A 26022-nucleotide genomic window follows, 5' to 3' on the forward strand; every position below is an offset into this window, starting at 1 on the left:
CCTCTTTCCATTTGGAAGAAAACACACCATCTGTGATAAGCACTTGTTGATGAGACAGATGGACAGACACACAAAGTTCCCCCAAAGTGCTTCTGCAATCACACAACCTATGCATCCTTCATCATGTGGTGCAATTTCTTCTAAATGTTGTTCAATTATGATTAAATGCAATATTTTTCCCACTTCCCCATCCAGCCCGTCCCATCTTCCATGTGATTGACTCCTCCTTTTATAGCTAGACATGTCATACATTTGACTTAATGTCTTATACATTTTTGTTATTATCTTAAAAGTTTGACTTAATATCTTATAAGTGCGACTACATATATCATTTTGATTTAATATCTAAGAATTTCCACTGAATATTTAATAATTTTGATCTAATATCTCATCATTTTAATTTGTCACAGCCTTTTTAAAAATCACACTTGATTTGCAATACAAATATACTGTGCAATACTATAACTATAATAGATATCTTGGTATTTTATCTTATATTTGTTTACTATATTTTACCATTATCACTTGATTTATTTTATTTATTTTATTTATTTCATTTATTTCATTTATTTCATTTATTTTATTTATTTTATTTATTTTATTTATTTTATTTATTTTATTTATTTTATTTGTTATTTCATTTTGTTTCTTATGCACTGTCTTGCTGGCTGGTCTGTCAAAGCACTTTGTAAACCTTGTTTTTAAAAGGTGCTATATAAATAAAGTTATTATTATTATTATTATAATTATTCTGTCTGTATTAATAAGATTTTTTTTTTAGTTATTGTGGATTTTTCTTTTTCTTTACTTACTTATTTAAAATACTTGTTTGTTTTTTCTACTATGTACCTTGTTTGCACTATATCTATGCTGCTGTAATCCTAATACTAATAAAGGATTATCTTATTTTATTTTATTTTATCATTTACGCCACCTTCATCACCTTAGCAACCATCAGCTGGCGGTTGCTATGGCTACAGGTTAGCGGTGTGTCAGGACGAAAGGTGTAATTTAAGATTTTATTGTCAACGTTTATTTTTGTATTTTTTTTTTTTGGTTCCTCACGTGAATTCAGTTTAAATGTTTTGTTTAAAAAAATAATAAATATTTGGTGAATTTTTAAAAACAAAAAACAAATAAAATCGGTTCCATACCCTCTTCCGCGCACACCGGAAGAAGACGAGTATGACGTATAGGCTGCGTGTGACTTGCGAAATGGAGATATGAGGTGTTTGCAGGAAACGAACCGCTTCATGTGAGGACGTCTGTGGTCGAATAAAGAGGCAACGCCGACCTGGAAACAAACACATCGGCCGATACGAATGAGAGTAAGTATCTGACGTCTGGTTATTATTATTATTATTATTATTATAATTATTGTTTATAGGTGTGATCAGTCAGGCCGCACGAGGAAACTTAATGTCAACAAAGCCAGCTGTAATGAAAGGCCATGCATATACACCAGGACATAAAAACACTGAATTATCAAACATTGCAGCTTGAATATTTTTGCTTTTTGATGCATTAATAAATTGTTAAAGTTTTAGCAACAATGGCTGGAAAAAAACTAGTTTTTTTGTCTAAATTATTGTTCTTGCAGTACATTTTCTTACTGTTTATACATGTGCATTATTTACAGATTCAGGACATACAAACACTAAATTATCAAACATTGTTGCTTGAATATTTTGCTTTTTGATGCATTGATAAATTGTTAAAGTTTTAGCAACAATGGCTGGAAAAAAAAGTGTTTTTTTGTCTAAATTATTGTTCTTGCAGTAAATTTTCTTACTGTTAATACAAAACACATACTTTTTTTTTTATTCATAATTTCACCCACCTGCCACACATTCCATATACTCCTGGTTATGTTATATTATTAACATTCTATGAAACTCATTCACAGTTATTGTTAATTTCCATGAAACCCACTAATATATTCCTTTATTTTTGTATAATATCTGATTCCATAATAGTCTGAATTATATTTGTGAGCTGCTTTCTGGCGCTGTGCACAAAAGACTCACAGTGACATGTTGAACTGTGTATGATTTGATTTTAAGCAACCAATTGATTCTTTCATAAAAACAGTCAGCAGGTCACTTGATAATGAAAAGAATTGTTTGTTGCAGCCCAAGAGACTCTCTTAAGAGTCTTGAGTCACGAACCCTAACCCCTGAACGCTGAAGAGAAATGCTTGTTAGAGTGACTCAGTGGATTTTCGCTGACCAGCTTCTCTTTTGGAGGATGAGTCATCAGCTCATGACAAAAACTATAAAAGACACGGTTTGATCCTTTTTCATTGATTTCTCCTTTCTTTGCAGTGCAGCACTCGGTAGGATGAACAGCAATCAAGAAGAAGATGTGAGTCCTTTTTGTACTTTATATTAAAACATTAATATCTAACTTTTGTGAATCTTTAACTCCCCGTTTTAAACTTCTTTAACTGTTTTAAAGAACAATACCTCCATTGATGGGTTTAAAAAGCATATGAGGAACTCGATCTCTTTGAAGAGATGGCAAGAGATGGCACGTGTCTCCACTGTTATCTATGATCTGTTGGTTTAACCACGATGCTGCAGAACACACACAAACACACAAACACACAGAGCATCGTTTTTATTTAAACACTGACTCTGTTTCTGTCCTCCAGGAGTTTGTGGCAGTGCGGGTCCAAGATCCCCGCATGCAGAATGAAGGCTCGTGGAATTCATATGTGGATTACAAAATATTCCTACATGTGAGTATTAACACTGAAGATTACAATATGTCTGGTCACTTTGGAGCTGAAGCGATTAGTAGCAGAAAATGTCCACATTTTGTGGTTTCAGCTTCTTCCCGTGTTTAAGTTTAAGACAGTTGGTCATATTTAAAAAGACATGAAGACAACATGGCGGGCTATGTAAGATGGAGAAGTGCATTTTTAACAATTTTCTGAAAATATATCTGGAAAATAATTAGCAGAACGAATGACAACAAACATTACTGTTGGCTTCTAATTTGTTTTACATATGGATTGCGTAGAATGCAATTAAAACAGATAACGATCATTGAGTAGCATTTTGTTGTCACACAAATAAACCAGCCTCACCCTAAAATAAAACAATGGGATGTTACTGTGAAAGAGTTTCCCACCAGATCCGGTTTACATAACCTAACCCAGATCTTTAGAAACCTCTGAGTTGGCAGCAGCGTGGATTCCTCTCATTCTGTTTGGACAGGAGTCCATGTTGTTGTCGGGGCAGCGGAGTGTTGAGGAATGCTGCGTCAGCATCGAGGCTGCAAGACCAGACGGATGTTGTGAGGGTGTTGACTCATGAAATTGACTAAGATCACGTGACCTTGCGTGGTCTTAATATCATTCTGGTTGTCATAGATATGCTTTTGTTTGTCACGGCTGAATGTGCACAATGTTTGAATTCTAAATCCAGAAAGATCAGTCAAGTAGTTTTGGAATATTTCAGCTTCAACAAAAACCTTATAGTAAAACCCTTCTCACTGCTTTTGTCACCCATCTCTTTACAGAAACTATGAACCTGTTTGGTACAGATATTTGTGTAGACTATTTTAAATTTATTTAAAAAAAAAAAAGACACCTTCACATGATTCAATGTCTACTCCGTGTTAACAATATGTAAGTCTGCATTAAGCAATTAGATTCGTAAAATGTTAGAGAAAAGTAAGAAATACTGTTATTTTTACCAACAGCCAAAGAGTGCAACTTCTTGTTTTACCAATTTTCTAAAACCCCAAAGGAAAGCATCAAATACTCACATTTAAAAGGTGGAACTAGTTTATGTTTTTAGGTCTATTCTGTTGAAGAGTTAAGTGAATTTATTGAAACGGTGTAGTCATGGTGAATAAGTGATGGTGTCACAAGTCATTGGAACAAATCTGACATGTGATAATGTTTAACCTCAGCAGCAGTTGAGTCATTCCTGTTACAACATTAGGGTTAACGAGATTATAGTCAATAAATTGTGATATATTTATAAATTAAAGGATAACGCTGGTGTTCATTATTCAATTTAATTGACAAAAGTGTGTGTTCATGGTGATGAAGGAACAACACTGAGGCTCACTGATGTGTTTTAATGGAGCTCTATGAAGAAGAAGAAGTAGAGATATCAGGCTTTAGATACACAGACAATACTTGTTAGTTGTTGATTCATTGTTGTTTTTTGCTGTTTTTGTTGGGATCTTTTTAACCGTAAGAGAAATATAAAACCCCTCATACTTTGGCTGTGTATAATAATCTAGCATTGCTGACTGTAACTCGTATCTTTTAATCCACAGACCAACAGTAAAGCCTTCACAGCCAAGACGTCCTGTGTGCGTCGGCGCTACAGAGTTCGCCTGGCTCAAGAAGAAGCTGCAGAAGAACTCTGGTTTGGTGTAAGTTGTTGTCCTGCTCTACTATTCTTTAAATGTATTTTCTTATGGCGCTGTGGTAAAAGAGAAACATATTTTCAACACAAATTTGTCTGCATGTCACCATTGTTTTCTTAACACATATATTTAATGAAGCAAATACCTACAAACCTGTGTTCATCCTCGTAGGCCGGTCCCAGAACTTCCAGCAAAGTCTTTCTTTTACTTCAGCAATGAGGACTTCCTGGAGAGGAGAAGGAAAGGACTTCAGGCCTTCTTGGACAAGTCAGTTCTTGTTGTTTAAAAAAATAAAATTTTATATATATTTATATATTATATATATATATGAGATCTGCTATATAAAAAGGTATATTTGTTCATAAAACCCACCTTGATAACATTACCTTTTTGTGGTGGCAGTGTGGTGAACATGACGGTGTGTCTGTCAGACAGCCAGCTCCACCTCTTCCTGCAGACCCAGCTGCCGGTCGGTCACATCCAGGACTGCGTGCAGGGCCACACGCCGTACTCCGTGACGGACGCCATCCTCACCTACGCCTCGTCCAACCGGGGCTACGCTCAGGCCCAGGAGGAAGACTCCATCAAGGAGCCGAGTCTGACCGTATCGTACGAGTCCATGGAGAGGTAGGAGGAGATTTAAACTATTGACCCAGTGGTGTGTAAATAACCGGTTTCCTTTGCATTGTCCCTTCTGTTTATTTAATGTTATTTGTGCTGTATCTGTATCTGCCACTGCAGTGAAACATATAAAATGTGCTGCATAGTCAGATTTGGATTTTCAAGGATTCAGCACTACTAACAACTCCTTTACACATTCAGTAGATTGTATGTCGATATAGAAAATATTATGTAAGTAATGTTAGTTTTAGACCCTCACATAAGTGTTTTTTTGATGTATTGAATTCAAGAAATAGTAAGATACATATCTGTTAAACCGCAACTTGTTCTTTGTGGACTAGATTTTGTTGCTGTAAAACAGAGCCAGCTAGCTGTTTAGCTCCGTATCCAGTCTTTGTGCTAAGCTAAGCTAACTTTCAGCTGAAACTTAAAGACAAAAGAGTGGTATCTATGTTCTTATCGAAGTCTTGGCAAGAAAGTGAATAAGCATATTTCTGGAAACCCCTTACTATTATTCTGAACAAGTTCCTGTTCAGTTGAAAAAGTAAGCTAAAGTAATTGTTTTTCTCTTTGCCCTCCACAGCCCAGCTCCTCATCAACCTTGCTTACAACCTAAAGAGATCCTCAACCCTGAGCTTTTGGCCTGCGATGACTCTAATCATCCAGAAGATTTACTGGAGCTCTGTGACAAAGACACCATTGAGCTTCAGCACAAGGAGAAATCCTCAGTGAGGGTCCTCCAGAAGGACAACCACCTAGAGGCCGTCGTTGAGGACTGCGGTCCGACCAAGGCAACCTTTTTTCTGGGCGACAGACAGGACGCCCCGGAGAGTCTCGGCCTTGCAGAGCAGATCCAGCAGAGGAGCTGTCAGATACTGACACCGGTGGAGGTGCACTCTCCCATGGGTGCTGGCCTTGAGAAGAACGGGGTAGACGGCCTGTTTGAGGAGGAGTGTTCAGTGAGAGAGGAGAGCGTTACGACATCGGATACAGAAGAAAAGACTGTTCCTCATCCGGACACAGAGGAGGAGGCTGATCAACGGGAAAGTTCAGGAGAAGCAAAGATGGAAAACGTTGAGTCTGAGCCAGAAAAATGTGCAAACTCTGCAGACATTTTAGATTTTAAGGACAGTGTCTTTGAGGAACAGGGAACAGAAAGCGGCGCCGGACCTCAGGAGGAAGTTCTGGAAGTCGTCTGCTCTGAGCAGCAGGTTTTAGAAACTCACGACATCTCTGAAGTCAACGGTCTAGAAGGCGTTGACGGCACGGAGGTTCACGTGGAAGACGCCGGCTGTCCGGAAGAGTTTGAGAACTCAGACGGACAAAAAGAGCCAGACAGCAAAAACAATGATGAAGCTGGGAGCGAAGTGGAGACGCCGCTTCAGTCAGAAATCCATGAAGAAACACAAAATGTGCTGAGTGTCCCAGAGGTGGACGGCAGCGACGAGGACATTGTTCAACAAACGGACCAAGCGGATCTGGTTCGGACCACGGAGGACAGCGACGAGGACGGCCACTCATCTTCCAATGAGAGCATCGTCAAGGTCAGCGACGAAGAAAGCGTTTATGACGACGCCGAGGACCCGATCCAGGCCGCTAACGGCTTCACGAAGACGCCTCCCGAGGAGGTCGAGCACTGGTCACCAGTAGAGGCCTCCAGTAGAACCAGCTTGGACCTGCACATGAATGGAGGCTCTGTGGAAAAGGAGGTTGTTTCCGCCGAGGAGGACGAGGACCTGCACTACATAACAGACATCAGTGACTTGAGTAAATCTCTGGATTTGAACTCGACTGTAACCGTTGGTGATTTAACAGAAAACAGTGACTTCAGCGTCTTAGAGAGCAGCTGCACGGCTGGTGTTAAATGTACGGAGCAGGAAAACGTGTCCTCGCTGTCTTAGGACGCCTCGGAGGAGACTCAGGAGGTGGAGGTGCATTAGTTAGACAGCTGAATGACACCCCAGAGAGCAACAGAAATGGATTGTGGGAGTTGTCGTCTGCCAAAGACGCATTTGATCACGCACACGTAAACAAGGGAAGTACATAAAAAGTCTGCTCGTATACACCATCTTAAAAAATTTAGATGATCCGGTCTGTCACACTGTCACAACTTCTTTTTATTTTTAAATGTGTATATTTAATTTTAAAAGGTGCATCTCCATTAACACTCAGGTAAATTAAATATCGGCACAGTTTGTTTTTTTCTCCTCTTCTGTGGATGATGATCCCTTTTGAGAACAGCAGAGGGTGCTAGAGTTCTTAAAAATATCTAATATATATAATATTTTTTTGTTTTTTATCCATAAAGATTTAAAGGTTTTATCATTGTGTAAACATACGACATGATTCTATTTTTATTTTAATGTGATTTCTCTGAATTCTATTCATGTTGTTGGAAACTTTTGCAAATGATGACAGAAATATACACTTGAATTAAAAGATAGAATCACATTTTTGCTTTAAGGTCTATATTAATACTCTGTATGGCCTTTTATAGAGCTTGTGGTTGCTGTAGTGGTTCCTGCTTTTTGGTAGACGCGATTGTTTCTCCTGTCCATACTGGCTCTGAAGGGAGTATGGACAGGAGAAACAATCGCGTCGACCAAAAAGCAGTCTGAATATATCTTTACAGTCACCGGAGACTTATACACAGTTATTCTTACTCTTATTTACATCTTGCTAAATGTGAAACTCACGAAAAATCACTGTTTTAAGTAAACCACTGTGCCCTATTGAATCCTGATAATTATGCATTTAAAAAGTCTCTGATCTTAAATGTGTATATATACAACAATCCTGTAATAATTAGCTTAATCCAAAGTAAATATAGAAGTCACTAATTCACCACCAAAGGAGGGTTTAATTTGTCTAAAGATACAACATTTTTAGAGATCAACATTAAACTGGTTTAGTATCATGTTTGCGTTTTATAGGCAGCACTGTTAACCTGATATTTATTATTGGAGAGGGAAAAGAAATTTGAGGGAATAATGAATTATCAGAATAATAATCGGAACCCCTGTGCAATAGACATGTGATCCTAATGATAATGTGCATAATGTGTCATTTTCTGCTCTTTTACTGCATTATTTTAATGATCACAGCTCTCCTGAGACGAAACAGGGTCTGGTAGGAAGTTTACATGTTGTTTACAATAGTTGGTTTAAGGAATAGTTGAAGTGTGGTTATATCAGGTACTTATTCATAGTCGGTGTTTTATCTACAGTAGATTGAGGTCGGAGTAAAGGACAAAGCATATTGTCACCTCTTTACTACCGCTGCCTTGTTTGTTTTTGTTACTGTTTGACTTGAATGGTGAATCTGAACTAACCGTTTAAAACAAAAGTACTCATACAACCCCGCTTAAAAAAATCCAAGTTCTCGTTTTAAGGTGATCATTTTTTTTGAAGTATACTTCTGTGAATACAGCCTTACTTCCATTTATTTTTAAACTCGGCTGCAGTTTGACCTCCACATTGTTTTCACACACTACTACTGTTGTTTGTGATTTTAAATAATTTTGTTGCTTTTTAAAAAGGGACCCAGTCTCACTGGTTTATTGTCCCGTTGAAGGAGACCTCTATTTTATAACATGGATCTACAAGGGCAATGATAACCACCTGAGTGACTGTGTCCATGTATTTGTTTTATTTTAAATAAATAGTTTTTCTTCTTAACTTTGCTTCATGTGAATGTTTATTTCAGTGGTTTCATTGGACTGATTTTATTATACACGTCTTACCAAACACATCTCATGGATTTCAGACCAGATATTGGAGCAATCCTGCCGCCTAGTGGCTGAAAATGGAACAGTTTAATAACCCAACACAGGAATTTAAGTTAAAAAAATCACACACAAGCAGAAAAGGCTGTTGATATTTTTTTTAATATTTTGATGTAAAACTCCACATACATAGTTAAAAAAATTATACTTAATGTACATAAAATCTTGTTTATAAAAAAAGTGTCAGTATTAAACAAGAAAAAAGCTCCTAATAATCTACATATTTCTAATTTTAACCAGTGAATTAATAAATGTGTCGTCAATAATAATTAATCAATTTTCACTAGAGCTGCAACTAACTGTTATTTTCATGACTGATTATTCTATTATGTTTCTCATTAATTAATTAATCTTTTAGTCTATGAAAAATTTAAACATTCTAAAAGTCTGAAAAAAGTCTCATCACAATTTACCAGCCTGACAACGTCTTCAAATGACTTTTTTTGTCAAACCGGCAGTGAAAAACACAAATATATTCAATTTATAATAATATAAAACAGAGAACAAAAGCACATCCTCACATTTAAGAGGCTTTTCTTGTAATTATAACAATCAACATTTTCGTATTTTCTGTTTAAATAATTGCTTTAGCTTTGGTTTGCGCATTCAAATTGAAGGTAAGACCTTTACATGTGGTTTATAGTGTACAGGAATAAGCACTACTGCTGCAGATTTACATGACATAACTCACAGTCTTATGAGGGGGAATTATTTTCCAATTACAAAAGATTATCTGTGAAATTCATGGCCGGACGTGTCAGCAGCAGCACTGTAAAATAAAAACACACCAACGGAGAAACACGCATTAATAATTCAGTATTCATTCTCAGCTGCGCCTATCTAACGGTATTAGGGAATCATTTTCTTAAATAGGACAACCAACGCTGCAATCGTGCTTTTGTTGCACATATTTATTGTCACCCATTGCCCCGCTCTGACTGCTCTACGCAGTACTTCTTCCAGCCAGCAGATGCCATAAATGGCAGGTCAACGACTGAATGTACCTCAATGGCAGTCTGGATGAGTACCAGGGGGACCGTTTCTGTGTATTAGGCCACAGTAATGGTCCATAATGCTGATGATAAGAGAGTGCCTTGGTACCTGTTGGAGCTCACAGGATGTAGGCCGGGTGCAGGAAGTCCTTGGGGACGATACCCACGGTGCCGTTCAGCTCGCCGACCCACCAGCCGTGGATGTTGTACTCCTGGACCCCAAAATGAACAAATAAAACAACAGTGAGTCTCTGTGGGGGGCTCGAGGGGGACGAGTAAACGAAGCAGGATTGAGCGCAGATCTCACATTTATATTTGATTTGAGTGCATTGTTTGTCTGGTGTTGTTAACATTAGAGCGACCATTCGAATGATTTGAACTGCAATTACATGTGGCGCCGATCCCTCACAGTGGCGGCTAAAATAATAAGGTTAAACAGTATAAACTCAACTTTAGCAAAAGGAAATCCAGGAGGGACCAGATCCAACACACAACACGGCCGTGTACAATATTCTAAGAGACACTGGGGTGCTTTTACCTCCAGGGTCTCCATTCAAAAAATGGGGGAAGGCGGTAAACAAGACTATTGAGACAGTGTCTAAAACAAAACTGGTTTTTTTTGTTTTTTTTACTGCTCAGGAGCCATGACAACAGCCTGCCTGTATCCCCAGACTCATTATAACAAGACTTAATTTCTGCACTTTGATTAAAAAGGAAGTAGGGAACTGGAGTTTTATATTTAAAAAAAACCAAACTAAGATTGAATGCAAATTTAACTGGTGACAGTAAAAAAAAAATAAGACCATAATGAAGTTAATAAAATCATTCTTTTCACTTTCATATCACCTAAAGTAGAAAAATCTTTAGGGCATAAAATAAAATAAGCAACTTCAGGAAATTCTTCATAACTTTTTTGTAACTGCCGGTGGGATTTTGCATACATTTTGGACATTTTGTAGACTAAATATTAGGGGCATAAACACAATAACAACACATTATGCACCACTTTGAATAGTTTTAAAATAAGAAACCATGTATGCTGTGATGAAGGTCCTTTAGACCGAAAAATAAAAATAAAAATAAAGTGTTCTCTTCATAGATTTAAGTGTGCAGATATCTATTCTACCATAAAATTAAATTAGTAAATAAAATAAAATATTATTAAAAAAACCAACACACGACTTTTGTTTACGTAAAAATATAAGAAAGAAAATATAATAAAAGTCCAGGTCCTTCAAAAAGATGTTGAAAATATAATTTAGCTGCTGTCGTTTGAGTCTTAAATTTAACTTTTAAAATAAATGTCACTCTTTTAAATAGATGCTTAGTGTCACGTCTAATAATTGTAGGTTGAACCTTTTTTTAAATTTACATTTGTCATAAACCTTTTGGAAGAATCTAAATTAATTAAATTAAATTGTGAGTGAGATGTTATGACAGAGAAAGAATCACAATCAAATTAATGTTAAATAAAATTAATACACTTCTACTACACAATTATTTGGTATTGGGTTAAATAATCAGAAAGTGAAAATTACAGCCCAGAAAGAATAAAAAAAGTGCAGATATTTTAGGTGTACGACGCCTTTTTTTCCAGATCGAAAAAACTGACATAAAAAAATATTTCATTCATTCTCTATCAAGTGCTTTAAGCGTTTTAGGAACCGGAGTGGCATCAACAACAACATGATCATCTGATCGCAGCAGTTGGGCTCTAACTAGATCTGCACTGGATCAATATTTGGCCAGAAACCAGAGGGGCGTTTGAGGCTCAGCAGTGGAAGCACAGGAGGCACCAGCCGGCCGTCATTTTCTCTACCCCTGATGGAGCGAGGAGCCTGAACTCATCTCTCTCTCCTCTGTTCTCTCCAGCAGATTGGGAATGGCTGCTCCAACAGTTTGTCTCGAGCCCTGAGGAGAAGATGAAACCCTCGGCTATGGCACACACACATATGCTACGTGAGTGTGTTTGCAAGCAGGCACACCTGCGTTTAAGTTTTGTAATGTCTGAGATTGGAATCAGGCTCCACTTCTCACTCTTAACAGGTCCTAGATGTGAAAACACACACATTCTCTGACATGATGAACAGCGTTTTGTCAAAGGTTGAGCCTCCCTCCATCCAGAGGAATGGGGCCTGCAGCTAATGAGAAGTGTTTGGACAGAGGCGATGAATGGATCGCTCAGGAAGTGATAAAACCGCCAGACTCGAGGGTTCTTACAGCACTAACAGGTACCCACAATAAGCAGATTGTCCATCCAGGCCTCATCGCTTCAACCCACGAAACCCTTCGCTGACAGCTCACACCGGGATGCTCCGGTGTGCTTGGCTCTCTGACAAACTCTGACGGACTAGTCGGTGTGTGTTTGAGCTCATAAAGCAGGAGAAAGTTAAGTCCGAAATGGGCTTTTTATGCCCCCCATAAGACCAAGAAGGGAGAAGCCCGGTTGCGGAAAGCTGGCTCTGGTTCCCATTTGTGATAGTGTGAACAGAGGAGGAGAAAGGGGGGGGACAGACAGACGGGAGGGGAGGGAGAGAGAGAGAGAGAGAGAGAGAGGGAAACAGTTTTTCTCTCCCTTGGGGGGCGTCGCGGCACTATTCCACCGACCGTAGTGACAGAGAGTTTTATTTATCTCCGTGGCCCATCTGTGCAGTCGGTCTCAAATTCTCCCTGAGAAAGGTCTTTTGGATTATCAGCGCCGCCATTTTAATACAACTGCTACATCACAGAGTGGGCGCCAATGGCGGTGGAAGTCTGTCAGGCGTGCCGAGTCCATCTTCCTCATACTTGAAGCGGGTTCATCCAGAGTACACCTGCTGTAATAGGGACATTCCAAGAGGCGGGGAGAGTAAATTATCCAAATGACAAAAACTATGCAAACTCCTCAATGCCCTCTTCCTTCTGTTTGTTTTCCTCCTTTATTTTTTTTTGTCTCTTATGTTGATTTGTTTTCGTGTGATTTTGCATCTTAAGCTATGAAATGCCAACGTCAAGGCAGGGGGGAGAGGGGGGGCAAAGAACAAGAAGTTCTGGGGTGATGAAAATCAAGCGTCCCCAAGTGTTCTGGGAGACGTCTGGTTTTGTCTCATTAACAAGATGTAGCAGGATACACAGTGTGTGTGTGTGTGTGTGTGTGTGTGTGTGTGTGTGTGTGTGTGTGTGTGTGTGTGTGTGTGTGTGTGTGTGTGTGTGTGTGTGTGTGTGTGTGTGTGTGTGTCTGAGAGGTGACACACATCTGCAACCTGGATGCAGATCAGATCCCCTCTGTGAGGAAGGGGGTTGGGGGTTGGAGGGTTGGAGGGTTGGGGGGGGGGTGCCAAACAGCGCCGTGTCGTGGCGGCTGCGGCGTGTTGACTCGTTGACCTCCCGGTGACTCCTCCGCCGAGAGAGAAAGAGAGAAAGGAGGCCGGGGTGGGGTGGGGGGATGAGCGTGGGCGGGGCTGGCACTGAGAGTGGGTTGCCATGACAACACCTGCAGTGTACCGGCGCGATCGTTTATTTACCACTCAGGGGGCTGGCTAATGGCGGCATTCTGATAGGCCCATCGCTCACGCTCCCGAAACCGGAGGACGGATTGACAGCTACCCCGAGCCTGAAGCGGGGAGAAGGTGAGTCGAGGGTTGGGTGGATGCGGCGAAAGACAACGGGGTGGCGGCGGCGAGGGGGGGGAATGACGCCGTCACCCACATTGTGTGTACCTAAACAAAACACGAGCTTTAAAATCTCTGTCAGAAAGTAAATGCACCCTTTTTTTGGCAGAAAACGTAAAAGTCTGCGCAGATGTCCTCTTCTTTCCCTCTTTTCCTTTCTCATCTTGTTCTTTCACACACACACACACACACACACATGCTCCCAAATGACACACACACAAACACACACACACACACAATCCCAAATGCATACAAACTAGGGGGAGTGCTAATAAGCCTGACACATGAGGCATCTTTCCTCGGCCACCAGCTGACTGAGGCAGGCCTTGGGCGTGATGGAGCGCAGGAAGTCTCTCATTGCCCTGCCGCTGAACCCGCCGCCTGGGTGTTACAAACCCTCCCTCCCTCCTTCTCTCCCCCACCCATCTCCCCTCCTTTCCTCCCCTTCCTCTCTTCCCATCCCTCCTGTAGCAGCCTTTCCACTTGCATCCTCTCTATTGTTTTTTTTTTTCTTTCTGCATTTCTTCCTCCTCTACATAAGACTCATCTGATACACTGCAGCTCTCTGCAGTTCTTCCATCACTGGTCACTCTAACAAAGAAACATGGAGACCTCTAGCAGAGATCTGTAACCCGCTATTAGGTTAGCGAGCTCTCCTCCCCGCTCACACAGGTAGCACCGAACGATCCACTTGATAAGACCTGAAACTGTGTGGGGGGGGGGAGAAAATGCTTATTTTGGGGCTGTAAGAAAAAACTCTGCGCCAAAAGTAATCTTGTCGAAATCCATCCTGAGATATGGCCGATAATTCTGCACAACCAGAGATCGAAATGGCTACTTAGTGTCCATTTTTTTCCAAGTGGGCTTTTAATTAAATCAGTGAATTGGCTTCAAATTGGAAACATGACAGAGCATGAGAACGTTTGAAAATATCTCAGGGACGATGAGATTTAATAAAAAGAAAACCTACTCGCTCCTTTCTAATGCACGCCTGGGATTACAGATAGCTCCTTAACTTAATAGCAATTTAAAGTGGATTTGTGTATGCCACTGAGTGTCTGTAATGATGGCTGTTTACGCCGCCCCTCATTTATAATAATTAGGCAGAATGGATTGGGGGTGGGTTGCTCGGACGCGGTTCTGGGCTATTGGCTTGGGCTGAATAATGACCTACTGTAGTTGACCGGGAGTTGACCGCTGCCTCCTGCGTGACCCCAAACCCCAGACTCACCCCCTGCTACTTCGGGTGGTAAATAGGATGTCTTGCCTGTCTAAAGCGTCTTGGTGTCTATAGCCACAATAGCAGCCAGGGGTCTTTAAATGGGTGTGTGACAGAGAAAAGGAGAAAGGAGAGAGGGGGGGGGGGGGGGGGGGGGTTCACACAAAAGAATAAAGAGGATCCACCCTCTTTGTCTCTCTTGCTTGACTTTTCCCATCTGATTGTTTGCCCACTTTTCCTTTTCTTTTCGGCTGTATTCAGTCGGTGTGACCTGTGGGCAGCGGCCTGAAATCGGCTTGTTAAACAGAGAAGAAGCCTGTTATGACCCTAAAGAAAGACTGTCACAGGTTGCCTGGACAGAAAACAAGTGGCCATTTAAGCACAAAATGAGTTTTAGAATCTCTTATTTCAATTTTTTTACATCATAAATTGTATTCTATAAAAAGCTATAAATCACAGCAAGTAAATCCATAAGGCTGTAAATCAGCTTCTGGTGTTTGTATAAGTTGTCATATAATAGAAAGACTAGTAGAAACCGCCACAAGGTGTCAGTGGTGTCCACGCTCTCATCGTCTCTGACGAGCAAAAAACACTTTGGACAAACGTGACGTGGCGCTCGGCTTTGGGAGACGCACCGGATTGGCTGGCCCGTCTCCCTCTCTGTGCGTTATGGTTGGACGGCGATGGGAGAAGAGGGGGAGAGACGAGCGGTGCGATGGAGAGAAAGAGGAAGAGGTGGCAGCAGTGCTTGCCAGAGTTTTAAGGACCCTGGATGGGTTTGTGTCATAAATCTCTTCCCACTCCATCGCCGCCGTTCTCCATGAGTGCCTGTGGGAATACAGGAATGTGACAGCTGACCTGTAGAGCCCGTGTCTTTTGATTCTGGACACATAAATTAGAGGGCAAGAATGCAAGACAACCTTATGGTTCAGCGTGGAACATGGCCGACTAAGTACACAAGGCATTACACGTGTCGGGGGGGCAAGCGAAACAACGGATTCAAGCCGCTGTGACAAATTAATCCAACGCTCACATTGTAAATCGTATAACAAATATCTTGTCGCATATCATGATGAAGTGAAAATGTGAGCCAAACATCTCGATAGTTTAAAATCGAGTTAAAAAATAAATAAATCTGAGAGTGTGATACTGCAGAAAACTGGGCTCGCCAGTATTTGTCATCACACAGTAAAATGTCAGCGTAAAGCTATAATGCGCATTAGAAAAATGCAAGCTCTCAGAAATGAAATGCCAGAGCAAAACTCACAAGATGGATTTAACCGCGTGTTTGTACCTCATGTATCAGCACGCTGAGCATCGCCGTCGAGCTCTGCGATGGGGAAGTTAGGCATCGCTGGAACCGGCGGCGGAGGAGGCACACTACGAGATTAATTCTCTTGAACTAATGGGATTCATATGAGTTGTGAGGTTCCTAATTTATTTACTTTGTCAGGGATACACAGATATGCACACACACACGGAGAAACACACAAGGGGGAAAAAAACACGAATACAGTAAAAATGCCCCCGCTTTACAGTAAGTGAGAGATCAATAATGATGGATGAGGGCCTTTTATACAATCGGCATGTTCTCCTCAGTTCACAGCCATATGACACCGCGCCTGTGGCTATACCATTCTGCACTTCAGCAGTCAATCACATCCCAGCTTTAAAAATAACAGTTTGTTAGCACCATTGATTTAGCACTTAGAGCGTGTCCTTATTACCTTGTAATTATGGTCAGTGTTGACATAACAGCACAGACAACCAGGCCTCCCACCCTCTGAGAGAATTTATGGGCCCTGGTTTTATTACGGCCATTTCATGTGTCTGGGTCCCCAGTTAAGCGACAGACTTGAGTTCTAGCCAAGGGCCCGTATTTCACTCATCGAGGTCAGGGTTCTCAGGAATCCCCACCCGTAAAAAAAACTGAACGTCGGCAGGGGCGTGCGTGTTCACACAGGAGACACAGGGAATCCCTCCCCAAGGGGCTCATTAAAACAAATAGCCGATTACAGGCTATAATCCAAATAATGCTATTCATGGGGGGAAATTAGACTCTTTTAGGGACGCAAAAATGGGACGTGGGGCGGAGTCGTGTCGTCACACTGAACCAAACAGTCGGAAGCTGTCCGGAGATCACCTCTGAATAATTTACAACCAGACCCTCGCTTTAAATCCATTAGAGGATAGCTAGAATACTCTCTCGTAGTCTGTCACTATGTTATGACTTCAGCGTACAGCTTGACAAAACGAGAGTAATCTGTGTCATTAAGATTGTGAGATACTACGACCTAGTCTTGCTTCCAACTTGGAACTTAGTTTGCTTTTTAAGGTCTTCAGAGAAGCAGTAATCAGATCTGTACAGTGAAAAGTAATACGCCATGGCAGGGCCGAGGCTGTCTGAGGCGGATCAGCGAGCTCAGAGCCAGGTCCCCTTTGTTTCCTCAAGTACGCTGCCTTTGTCATCCTTACGTGAAAAATGACCATGGCTGTTTTGACATTTTCCCCCATCAACCAGCACGCACAGACTGAGGAGGCTGGCATCTCATTAATCTGGCACTGCCAAGAGAGCCTCAATTAAAAGTCCATCTTGGGTGAAAGCATTTTTCACCTGTGCCACATCTGCTCTTACAAACAAAAGAGCCGTATATCCTTCAACATAAACTGACACTGTTTGTTTATATATCTTAAACTTACATAAAAGAGAGAACATTATTGTTTTCTGCACTAAAACTAGAAAACATCACGAATAATTAAAATTCAGTGGCTGCAGCTGCTGATTAAAGATGCAGGAAATCATGAGGTTCAATTCATCATTTCTCAATCTGTACTGCATAATTACCAACAAAAAAAAAGAAGAAGCTGAATACACTGTAAGTTCTTCCTCCCTCACACTCTTCAGATAATTTAGCCTAAACACAGAACATGGTGATTCAATCTCGAACCGACCAATAGAAACAGTCTGAGGAAACAAGTCCCTGCGCGCAGCAGAGCAAAAGTGCCCAAATTACAAGCCATTGATTTCCAGTAGGGTGGCTTTTCACTGGTAGATACTCTGCATGTAACTACAAGATGGCCATAAAACATGAGGAAATAGATCGAGAGAGGGAAAGAGCCGAGATGCAGGATGGCTTCACCTGCAGTTTATGTCAAACAGAAAGGAAGGGCTTCGCATGGCTGCCTACTCAATTAACCCCTGTGATAGAGGCTCCGTAATGAACAACAGCACCATTACGCAGCGCCCGAATGGCACTTCACCCTAGTGGCCTGGGAAGAGACAATGCCTCAGTTGGTGCTTCACTGCTGCATCGAGACACGAGCGCTCACTAACAGAGGAATTTAGACGTTGGGGATATCAGCATGTTGGGAAAGTAAACGAGGGGCAAAGTGATTACTGGCATTGATGTTGTTTAACCCCTTAAATAATTTAATATTCTGCACATCTGCTTCACATTTCACTCATTTTGAACTCTTGTAATTATGTCTTTGAGTCAATGTTGCAATCAGGAATGGTTTTCATTAGAGGTGACGATGGTCTCCCTTTTCAACTGCGAGACAGCGGGTCCAGAAAACAGAAATCTGGTAGATGTTTAAGTAACCTTGTGGATTATTTTGCTGACCTTGCTAATGATGTAAATGAGATCTCCTCGCTGGAACTGCAGCTCGTCCGGCTCGTCCGCCTGGCAATCCCATAAACCCTGGTAGAAGTTAGCGTAATCTGATGACGGAGCTGAGGGGAAATGCAGAGCGCAGATTTAAGCAAAAAGAGCAAGACAATGTTCTTTTCTCACTGCTTAACCATTAAGCTGGAGATTCTTTTTCTCATTATTAGTAGCAGCCTCTAATGAGGTTCTGACCTGGTTTGTTGTTCTTTTCACTGCTCTCCTCTGTCGGATCTGGAAAATCATCCTCTGAATAAAAAAAAGCACAGCAAAAACAACAAAATGATGTATGTAACAGAACATTATAAATATATATTAAGACCCAGACGTTTTAATTTCATTATCTCACGGGAAAAACTAAATAATGACCAAAAACACAACCTGCTGCTAAAGAAAGACATTTTTTAGACATGTTTCTTTTTGTTTCACACATTAAGGACTAATGTGGGGTAAAAAAAACAAAGCATCATGATAAAACAACACATAGAAAAAATAAATAAAACGGATCATCAGCCAGTGCCTAATGTGTTTGCACAAGACACAAGATGTCTGTTTTTTCCTTTTTCAACCAGACTGAACTCCTCAGTGAGAATCAATTTGTTCACATTCATCAGAGACGCGGGCGGGAAAAGTTAAAGAAAAAAAGAGGCCGTCTTTAAGGCACGCAGAGGCGGACGTGTCATCGACTGCGGGGCGCGGCACACGGTGGTCTGAGAGGTGACACGGTGATACGCCTGCCTTCAGTCTCCCACATCCATCCTTAACAGAAGCAGGCTGACAGCCACGCCACAACCCAGCAACACTATCCACCTCCCAGCACAACCTGCGCCTCTGCTTCCAGGAAGAACCGGGACGAACGACCCACACACAAGCTCGCACACACACACACACACACACACACACACACATACTGTATATCCAGATGCATATTTGTGATTATCTGTACAGTTTGGATGCAGGAAGTCTCTTATGTGTAAAAGATTAGAGTGATTGTTTTCTCCTGCTTTTCTTTCTCATTCACATTTTCAGGTTGTTGCACATTTTATGAATAAAATAAATATAAAAATGCAAAAGATATTTAAAATCTTAACGTTATTGCTTGGTTAATAAAATATTAAAATGTGGTATGTTGTTACGACATCAAAAAGATAAAAAAAAGTCGATTTAAATTCTGCTTCTAAAGGGTCCAAACATTTATTCAGCCCTCTTCCACTGCTTCACAGAAGAGCATCGTTCAGTGGAGAGGCCGCCGCTATGGGCCAACGGTTTCTGTATCAAAGTGATTTAATTTTCCAGTCAATAAAATCAGTCATCAGCATCAGAGCCAATACCACCATCGCTCTGCATTCTGCCTGCAACCGAGTCATGTTTGGAGTTTTTTCTCCGACAAAACTGATTTAGCTCATCACGGGGAAAATGATGCTTCACTCCTACTCGACATTTCTTTTTTTAACTTTAAGAAATGGTGTCTATGGCCACAGAACATGCAAAATGTATGTGACGTGCAATTTGTCAAATTCTTGCTAATTTCCAGGTATGTAACATTGCAGGGAAACTTTAATTTTGTATATCTGCAATGTGAGTGGTATGTTCAAATTAAGAATGTTGGCAACCTGTAACAGGAATCATAAGAAAATTTGAACAACAACTCTTGCAAAGTAATCTTTAACAATCATATGAGCAATGACGGAAGGAAAGTCTAATAAACTAACAAAAGACAGTCATTGCAAAGAGTACTATCTAGGAATAATTATATTAGAAATGAAGATTCCTCTTTTTTGTCACATTGTCTTTTGCAAAAGAAAATAACCACAAAATCTAATAATTTAACAGTATCGAATCACTGTGTAGGAGCTGCTAGTGAGCAAAGAGAGGCGTGGGGTGATTGATAAGTGAAGGGGTGAGAAAGTGAACGAAAGAGCCCGTCATTCGATATGCCATCTGTGGTCAGAGTCTGTACCTCTTCCCAGATGGCTTTGAACGCCGGCGTGACAGTCTGAAGACTGATTCCCCTCTCACCAGTGATTTTTGGCAAAGGTAATGTACTCAGTGAGTGAAACAGAATCTTGATGTATCTTATTTAATAGAAGGAGTGATGGACGACGGCCCAGAGAAGATCAGATCACCCCTTTTGTCCTTCTCTGGATCTGGTAGCCACCCTGACACATGGGGCTGACTCCCCCCCCCACCCTCTGGGTAGAGACTCACACACACTGACTCGCAACATTCTCAATCAAACTCTAATTTCTATTCAAGATGTGACATTAAGAGCTCCAGAACTATTTTAAGCCCTGCGAGATGCCGTTTTTTGCTTCCTTTCAACTAAATTGCTGTTGCTAGGCAATTTTAGCCCAAACTCTGCTTAGTGGATTGAATTGTGGGCTATTTGTTGCCTGGCAACATTAGCTAATTGGACGTTCTATGACGGAGCATTCGGAAACAACCGGCTCTCGCTGATTTCAACAACATAACTGTTTCTCAACAGATGGCTCTGGGTGAGATAAAGAGGCAGACCAGAGGAAGCTGATTTCTAGTCGGCGTAAGGAGAGTCTTCCCTTCCTGCCCTGTGTGCCTCTGCAGCCGCCACCTCGGTCCTGACAAGCTTATTAGTGTTGCTTGATTTAAAATGAGCGATCGGTCGGGGTGTTGTGGTGGTAGGGAGGTACCTGGCAACACAGATTTCACAGCCAGGGGAGATCATCACAAATATTTCTTGTTGCAAAAATCCCTCAGGACTCGAGTGTGTGTTTATTTGTCTGATTGAGTATCATGAGTTTGTGTGTGCAGCCCTCCTTATCTGTGTGTGTTTGTGTGTGCGAGGTAACCACGTCCTCATACCTGGCAGCACCTCGTAGATATCCTCCTCCTCCTCGTCCTCCCCCATCTCATGCCCCACTCCCATTTTGCCACTCTGGAAGGCCTGGGCAGCGCCGGGCCGAGACGAGGGACGTCCGGTTATCTCCTCAATGTCATCATAGGTCTCCTCTTCCTCCTCGTCGTCGCAAGGGATGGAGGTGGAGTGGAGATCTATGGAGGGAAGGAGGGACAACGTGACGGGCGGGGTTAGCGTCAAGATGGAGCACAAGCGTGGCACAAAAGACACACACATACATTAAAGGGTAAAGTAAGAGAAATGCTCAAACGGTCCTGACTGAACAACAGGCCAGGACACGTGCTTTATAGCAGCAGCCACAAACACTGGAGGCTTAAATTCTGCCTACAATTGTAGATTCTTTTTTTCATTATCTAATAATGTGTTCATCTTTTTAAGCAATCTATTGACGAGTCTGAAATTGTGAAAAACAGCCAGTACTATTTTCCAGAGCCCACTTGTTTTGTCTGCTTAAAAACTCAAACCCCAAAAATAGTTAATGTACAGTTATACAGTATAAAACCCACAAAAGCAAATTGTGACATTTGTGAAGTCAGAAGAAGCAATTGTTTGCTTGATAATTAATTTAACGCAAAATATGTAATTGTATGTCGCTAGGCAATAACAAAAGACGGAGTTTGTTGATGTCGGGAAGTAGCATAGGATCATGGGAGTTGTTGTCTTCAACACCATTGTTGTCAGCTTCTCCATGAAATGATTCCTTCATTTTTTTATGATTCAGGACTTTTTTACAGGCAGCAGAATCATCCATTCTGGTCTTTTACAATTCGAATAAAATGGACCCTGTGATAAAAAGTTTTAGGTAAAATATTTGTGTTTTTCCAACGTTTTCTGGTGGACAAAGGATGCGAGCCGGGACACTGCTGATAAGTCAAGATCCAGAAGTCTGACGGATAAAATCATTCATTGGGTTAAAATAAAGAGTTAAAAACCACCAAGATCTAAAAGTGTATTTAAAAACGTGGCTTAAACCTGGAAAAAAGTAAATTTATGACAGCTGGCGCATGCACAAAGGGGATATGACGCCACTGACAGGCGGCCAAATGAAAGGGACTGTAACCTTGATTAGAATTCCACATTTCTCTCGGTTTTAAAATTGTTGTAAACATTTGCAATAACATAAGAAACACAACACATTTATGAAATAGGTCTAGTCGTTTTTAGACAATTTAAATGCATTACTTATTATACCTTTAAAATGCTTTTCCCATCTTTCCTCTTTTTCTTTTGTTTATCATTAAAATCAAAAATCTGTAAGTCATATCTGTCTCTCTCTCCTTGCATACGCTATCTGTATTTCTACGATCAGCATCAAATGTAGGCAACATGCCAAGAATAATATTCCCACAGTTCAAGGTGTAAATAAAAGTACATTGCAAAGACAGGTCAGCCTTGTTCTCGGGTTAATCTAGGAGGTGAAGAGGGTAAATATTAATCATCTACATGTTCTGGATCAGGACTGCATTTTGTAGTAAAACGCGTCTGGAAGGAAGTAAGACAAACTGCAGAGTGTCTGTTACTTCCCGCAAATCAGTGGCCCGGCCCGAGCCCATTTTAGAGGAGGCTGGGCAGGAGTGCTCGCTCAGATGGAGGAGCCGTCTCATTGCAGGCGACTGGCCGCTGTGACACAGGGTATCAGGTCCTCCGCCGTACACCAGCGGCCGAGCAGAAATCAATGTCACTGGAGGATAACCAGAACATCTACCAATCAATTTCCTGTAAGTTGGAATTCGGTAGGAGGGTTAGGGGAGGAGTGGTTGAGGGGGTGGAGGAGAGCTAGAGCTACATGATGGTGCACATGACATGTCGAATGAGGAGATTCAGGACCCGGCTGTGCAGTGTGTGATGGATCGGGTGTTTTTTATCTGAGTCAGAGATGATAAAAGGCTCCCTTTCATTTATGACCTTTCTGCCCCTTGAAAAAACACACACAAAGCAAACTAAAGTGGAAAATGTAGAAAAAAGAAGGTTGGACGGTTTTGATACTGATTTAACTGTATTTTCCAATTAACCTATGTGGCTTTTAAAAAGTCAACTCAAGTCTATTTTATTTATATAACCCAAGATCAATTTGTCTGAGAATCTGAACTTGTAACATCTTCCAACCTTAAACTCTTGATTCAAATAAGGAAAAACAGAAAAGAAACACAGCAAAAGCAAAGAAGAAGAAGAACGCTCTTATGGAAAACTGCACATGCAATAAGTACCAGAAGAAATTGCAAAGAGAAGCTGGCTTACCTCTAAGTATAAAATTGATTTGGTCCACCCATTCTCTGGCCTCTTGAGGACTGCTGGCAGTGAACTAATGGGAAACGGGAGCAATAATCATGCAATTATCATCACATCGAAACGTGCATTTATATGGAAATAAAAGTCCTGATTTTTAATCTTCACTTCAATACACCAACTCTCCTCCTTGCTGACTAAGAAGGTGGAAAAAAAGAGCAAATAGACATGTTCCCTCTTGAAATAGCTATAAAATGATCGGATCTAAAATATTAAATTAAGACATATTAATTCTGGGATAAATGTATAATAATCAGACAGTATAACTAATGTGCCATATAGACATGTGAATAAAATGCTTAATAAATGGATTTAGAGTAAATTCCCTTTTTAAAGAATTGAAAACAAGAAATGTACTGAGAGTGACATTTTAAATTAGAAAATTCACCTCAGTGCCTTCTAGTGGACCAACTATGTAATGTTATTACCTCAAAATAATAATTGGCATTCATGTACTGCAATTTCAGGTTACCTGACAATTAAACACAGATAATAAAATATCTGTTATAATCTGAAATCCGCTGATGTATTGACATTTCTGCATAAGATAAACTACTTATTCCAAAAACACAGACTTTTAGTAAGTAATCTATAAAAGCTTGTTGTGGTAGCACAGACCTGGAAAGATCGCCGTCCGGGGCAAAAGAGCTCAAAACAGCATGTTTTTTTGGAATCTTTTCTCAGGTTGGTCACCAGCTGTACGTTGTAGTCGATGATGTAAAGGGAACCCTTCTGCTGCTTATCTGTGGGAGAGAATACAAGTGAGATGATGTTATCTGATTCAATTTATGAGCCTGTAATGTTCATAACACACTGTAACAAACCTTTTTCAGTCCCAAAGTAGTAGAATATTGAATTGTTCAGAACACACCATCTCTTTTGCCACTCCGAGCCGAAGAAGCTGTGATCTACAGAATTAAATTACACACAAGAACAATTGTTCAAATATATATATTTTTTAAATCAATAACCCATTTGACCCAGGGCTGGTCTCTTTATGCTGTTATACCTCTTCGTTTCTTCTCCAGGTAGCCTTGCTTCAAGATGTTGCAGAGGTCCTGGGCGGCTACAGGGGGGATGTCACCAAAGTCTGTGAACAGAAGAATTCAATTTGTCTCTAAAAAGGAAAGTTTTAAAGAAGACTTCTTCAGATGTCTTGTTTTGTCCGTCCAACAGACCAAAACCGTAAGAAATTCCATTTATAATTATATAAAAAAAGAGATAAGCAGCAAATCCTCACATCTGAGAAGTTAGAACAAGAGAAAGTTTGCCATATTTCTTGATTAATGAGTTAAAATAATTGAAATAGTTTCTGTCAATCAACCAATCAATTCAGCAACTGATTGTTTCAGCACTAACTCCTAATAAGCTGCACTTAAAAGGTTCCTCATTACCACACACAAACACACACCATGAATATAAAGTCTCCAACCCTGTGGATCAAATACATCCCCGCTAGGCTTTAGGAAGCCGGGATCAATACATTTACAGTGCTGCTGAGCACTGCAGTCCATCCATCTGCTCACATTGCACTTTTAATGGGAGCAACCTTCCTGTGTAAATCGCTCTTCAATTTGCAAAGTCAAATTTTAAACATGATAGGAAAATGATACGACTTAAAAGGCTTTAGTTAATTAGAGCAGTTGATAGACAATGCAGTTTACAAAGTATTTAGCCTACTGGGCCATTTGTGCTGGAGAGAAGTTTTAAAGAGGAACTCCACACTAAACCTTGTTGGCAATGATATATGATGTTAATACAGGAGATTTCACCAAAAATGCACAAATTGTGTCTCACACAGGCGGCAACCACGGTTTCTGAAAAGTAAAGCCAATGCTGAAGTGCATTAAAGCTGCATTCTCTCTAATGCCCATCAGGGGGCGACTCCTCTGGTTGTATAGAAGTCTATGAGAAAATGACTCTACTTCTCTCTTGATTTATTCCCTCAGTAAACATTGTAAACATGAGTTTATGGTCTCAATCTCTAGTCTTCTTCAATACAGCATGATGTTCATTTAGTAAATGATGGTCCATTTAGAGTCAAATAGAACATAAAGCAGGGTATGCTTTAGGGCGGGCCTACACACTGATTAACAGGTCGCTACCAGAGCCGTAAACATCGTCTCTACGTCACTCCTCCTCAGTCCAAATATGGTCACTTCTGTTCACTTCCGTTGTATAATGCTCAGATGGTGACGACCAAAAGGCAGAATTCTAGGCTTCAAAACAGCAGTCCACAAACATTAGGGCAACAGTAATGTATTGAAGCTGCTCCACAGATACGCACATCGCACGTCATACTACTACTACTACTGGGAAAGAGGGTTCTAGCAGAATTTAAGGGTGAAGTTACCATTTAAGATGAACTTTATTTGGCATTTTCACCTTTGAGGGTCACTAACGAGAAACGTTGTATAACCACTCCATCAGCAGGATGCCTCGAGAGAAGAGGTTTTAACCAGCTGTTCCATGTTTAAGTTAGTTTCAAAGTCCTATCAAGACGTCAGCTTGTTTGACCACTTT

At 40.7% G+C, this 26022-nt stretch overlaps 2 protein-coding genes across 2 annotated transcripts in view; one reads left to right on the forward strand and one right to left on the reverse strand.

Annotated features, from left to right (window-relative positions):
* The first annotated feature begins 1165 nt into the window (after positions 1-1165).
* snx11 (sorting nexin 11) lies at positions 1166-8640 on the forward strand. Its single transcript, XM_054598908.1, is given in 8 exon segments — positions 1166-1328; positions 2325-2364; positions 2654-2740; positions 4297-4346; positions 4348-4395; positions 4561-4656; positions 4792-5016; positions 5594-8640. Coding segments are annotated over 7 exon segments (1848 nt in total). The 5' UTR covers positions 1166-1328; positions 2325-2340; the 3' UTR covers positions 6912-8640.
* A 259-nt stretch (positions 8641-8899) lies between these two features.
* skap1 (src kinase associated phosphoprotein 1) overlaps positions 8900-26022 on the reverse strand; it is a 31646-nt gene continuing 14523 nt past the window's right edge. The window contains exons 5-13 of the mRNA XM_054598948.1: positions 24509-24589; positions 24324-24407; positions 24118-24242; positions 23452-23515; positions 21159-21347; positions 18516-18569; positions 18279-18388; positions 9896-9998; positions 8900-9563 (exon numbers count right to left, since the gene is read on the reverse strand). Of these exons, the coding sequence (XP_054454923.1) occupies positions 9906-9998; positions 18279-18388; positions 18516-18569; positions 21159-21347; positions 23452-23515; positions 24118-24242; positions 24324-24407; positions 24509-24589 (800 nt within the window). The 3' untranslated portion in view covers positions 8900-9563; positions 9896-9905. The remainder of the gene's footprint in view (positions 9564-9895; positions 9999-18278; positions 18389-18515; positions 18570-21158; positions 21348-23451; positions 23516-24117; positions 24243-24323; positions 24408-24508; positions 24590-26022) is intronic.

The sequence above is a fragment of the Anoplopoma fimbria genome, chromosome 5 (assembly GCF_027596085.1).
Source record: "Anoplopoma fimbria isolate UVic2021 breed Golden Eagle Sablefish chromosome 5, Afim_UVic_2022, whole genome shotgun sequence".
Classification (NCBI taxonomy): domain Eukaryota; kingdom Metazoa; phylum Chordata; class Actinopteri; order Perciformes; family Anoplopomatidae; genus Anoplopoma; species Anoplopoma fimbria.